The sequence below is a fragment of the Myotis davidii genome, unplaced genomic scaffold, assembly GCF_000327345.1.
Source record: "Myotis davidii unplaced genomic scaffold, ASM32734v1 scaffold1318, whole genome shotgun sequence".
NCBI lineage: Eukaryota > Metazoa > Chordata > Mammalia > Chiroptera > Vespertilionidae > Myotis > Myotis davidii.
The window spans coordinates 447-3,983 of record NW_006289719.1 but is presented as its reverse complement, the minus strand read 5'-3'; the positions used below and the strand labels follow the sequence as shown (position 1 = coordinate 3,983).

General features: G+C 35.1%; 1 protein-coding gene across 1 annotated transcript in view; it reads left to right on the top strand.

The window, feature by feature from the left end:
• Nucleotides 1-2,067, top strand: part of CUL2 (cullin 2) — a gene marked incomplete at its 3' end in the record, with an annotated part of 97,540 nt that extends 95,473 nt beyond the window's left edge. The window contains exon 17 of the mRNA XM_015563013.1: nt 1,947-2,067. Coding sequence (XP_015418499.1) covers nt 1,947-2,067 — 121 coding nt within the window. The remainder of the gene's footprint in view (nt 1-1,946) is intronic.
• Between the last annotated feature and the right edge of the window lie 1,470 nt (nt 2,068-3,537).

Sequence of the window (3,537 nt, the reverse complement as noted above, 5' to 3'; positions counted from 1 at the left end):
TACCTCTGCACTTTACTTCCGCAGCTCCTCTGGCTCTCAGTGTGTTTTTCTCTTTCCTTCTAGTTGTAGAATTTCCACTCAGCCAGCCTTCCTGTAGTTCTGGATGATGTCCGTTTTGTCTTTTTGTTGTATTTTTGAAGTTGTTGTGGGAGGCAGAAATTTCCCGGTGTTTATCTATGTCGCCATCTTAGTTTTCTCTTGTGACATATTTTTATTTTCTCTTTATCTACATTAGAACCAGGAAGAAAATCTTAAGTATTCCAAGTGCTAGTCATTTCCTGTTTATCATGCAAAGTGTTTGATGGATTTGCTCATAGAGGAGAATGATGCACTCTTGAAGGGAAAACATGCTTAACAAATTTGAGTTTCCTAGGAGTAAGCCAAGTTGGAATAAACTGCTGAAAGAATTTATTAATTTCCTTGGCTGAGAGTGATCAGTTTTGTTGTAATGAGTGGACATAGTGCAGCTGGCAGGTCAGATGTTACTAATTGCTTTATTTAAACTTCGTTTTGAAAGTACAAATGGTAAAGTTTGATATACAAATAAAAGTTTTAGATATCCTAGGTAATAAAAGGCTAATATGCAAATTGTCTCCTCGACCGGGAGTTTGACCAAGGGGCAGGGCTGTGGCCAACCTCCTGCGTTCCCTCCCCCTGGCTGGTGCAGCCTCAGTTGGCCCCTATTGGGGTGGGCCAGCTGGACCCCACGTGTGCCTGAATTTGTGCACCAGGCCTCTAATATTACATATGACACAGTGATACATCATTCTAAAATGTCTGTCCACACTCTGGCCAGTGTGGCTCAGTTGGTTGGGTGTTGTCCAGAGCACTGAAAGGTTACTGATTTGATCCTCAGTCAGGGCACATCCCCGAGTTGTGGGCTTGATCCCCGGTAGGGGGTGTGCAAGAGGCAGCCAATTGATGTTTCTCTCTCTCCTGCTCCCTCTCTCTGTTAAAATCAATAAAAAATCTTAAATAAAGTCTGTCCACAATTCTGAATTGTGACATTTGTGTATTCAGTTTTGCAGTAAAGTTGATTTTTTATTTTTTTAATGTTTCAGTTTTATTTTCTCACTATATTATGTAATATCTCATTAAAAGATAATAACGTGTCCTGGCTGGGTAGCTCAGTTGGTTAGAGTGTTGACCTGATATGCCAAGATGGCAGATTCATTCCCTGGTCAGATGAATGCATAAATAAGTGGAACAACAAATTGATGTTTTTTCTATCTCCTTCCCTCATTCTCTCCCTCCCTTCCTCTCTAAAGAATATAAAATAATAATAAATAAATAAAAGATATGATCTGTGTTTTTTGGACTGGTGTCCTACTATTGCACATTCAGTCCAACAAATGAATTTTTTAAAAGTTACAATAATAGAATATTAAAGTTAATTTTTTGTAATAATATGAACAAGAGAAAATACAAAGACAAGTACTCTGAAGTTTTGCTTGTATTAGTGTTCAACTGGATGTGGAAGTTAAATATTGGATGTCACTTTATAGGTAACCTCTCCTTCAGCAAAGGTATATACATTGACAAATAGATGAGAAATAAAAGTATGACTTGTATTTTCATATTGAAATTTATGATAGTGTTTTGGTTTGTAATTAATATTTATAAAGTCTGAATTGATAACTTTAAAAAATGATATTGAATCGCTATGTTATTTCTGATTTTATAGAAAAAGTCAAATTTGCAGGGCTGCATTTTAGTAGAAAGTATTCTGGACAAGGTTGTAAGAGAAAAGAGCTGGAGTAATTTTCATATGTTGTTTAGAGACTTGCACAGATGTGTTTTCTCATGTGTAAAACAAGTAGATATACCTAATGGGGTATAATGTCTTTTTATAACACGAACTTTTTAAAAACTTTTTTTAATGTAGTAATAGCCAGGTAAGTTGTTACAGTAGCGGAAAATAATTTGACTTTTTTAATTTTTTACAGTTTGAATTATTTTACAGCCAGCATTTCAGTGGAAGGAAACTTACATGGTTACATTACCTCTGCACAGGTAAAATGAACTTAATTTTATCTAATTTAATGAAATTTATCTGCTCTGATTATGGTAATAATTTAGAAAAAGATTTTCTTTTTTTTTTAAATATATATTTTATTGATTTTTTTACAGAGAGAGGAAGGGAGAGAGATAGAGAGTTAGAAACATCGATCAGCTGCCTCCTGCACACCCCCCACTGGGGACGTGCCTGCAACCAAGGTACATGCCCCTGACTGGAACCGAACCCGGGACCCCTCAGTCATTAGGCTGATACTCTATCCACTGAGCCAAACTGGCCAGGGCATAGAAAGAGATTTTCTATAGCCTAATTGTAGATTGCTGTTTTTCCCTCCTAATGATGGTTTAACCTTTTCTTCTCTACCTTCCTTTCTGGTTACCATTAAAGCAACTAATAATGAAATTCAAGTGCAGCACTTTTTTTTTTTTTAATTGATTTCAGAGAGGAAGGGAGAGGGAAAGATAGAAACATTAATAATGAAAGCAAATCATTGATCGGCTGCCTCCTGCACACCCCACATTGGGGATTGAGCCCATAACCTGGGCATGTGCCCTGACTGTGAATGGAACTCCAACCTCAGGGTTCATAGGACAGTGCCCAACACCAAGCCACACCAACCGGGCTGGTGCAGCACTTTTTAATAGTATTTTATAGTTATGCTACTTATAATAATACTGTTTATTTTTTTAAATTTCTGAATTTTATTATGGTTTACTACATTTCTGTAATGAACCACTTTTTATAGACATTAGCATTTTATTTAGAAACCCAGATTTGATGAACCGGATACTTCAGAAAAACCTATTCTTCCTAAATATGGCAGACACAAACACATATTATATTAACCATTATATTAAATATCATATTAATTTGTATAGCATCATAAGGAAATGCAACCATTTGATTTTTATTTGTGGTACTGTTAGTGAATTTCAATAGTAAATGCTTTTTCCAGAAAGTCCAGGTTATTTTCCAGTAGTTTCCAGTTTTAGAATGGTTTACTCAGAATCTAATCGTTTCCTTTGCTGCTTTCTGGAACATTGGGGGCCGGGGGATCACTGTTCCTTTTTTGTTCTTGTTATTTATTAACAGTTATAATTAATAATGATTTATTATTTTAAGTAAGGGTAATATCTGAATGATTGTACACTGTGTGCAATTGCTCTAAGTTACCTGAAGATGTTAGCCTAAGCAAACACTGACATTTTCTCTACTTATGCTTTGAAAAATGCAGTAGATCATCTTTTCCTTTGTATAAGAAGGGAAGGGTGTATATGTTAATATGTCTTAGAAATGGTACAAGAAAAAAAAGAAGAAGACACTGTACAAGAAAGTATCTCTTAGAAATGGTAGAAGAAAATCTGACCAGTCACCATAACCTTTATTAGGAAAGTCTTTCTGTTCATTCACCTAAGAATAATTACATGTAAGTAATTTCTCTTAAGTGCCATTTATTTGACTAATTGACATTTAGTATATGATATCTTTTTATGTTAGTAATAGTAGGTTATAATAATTAA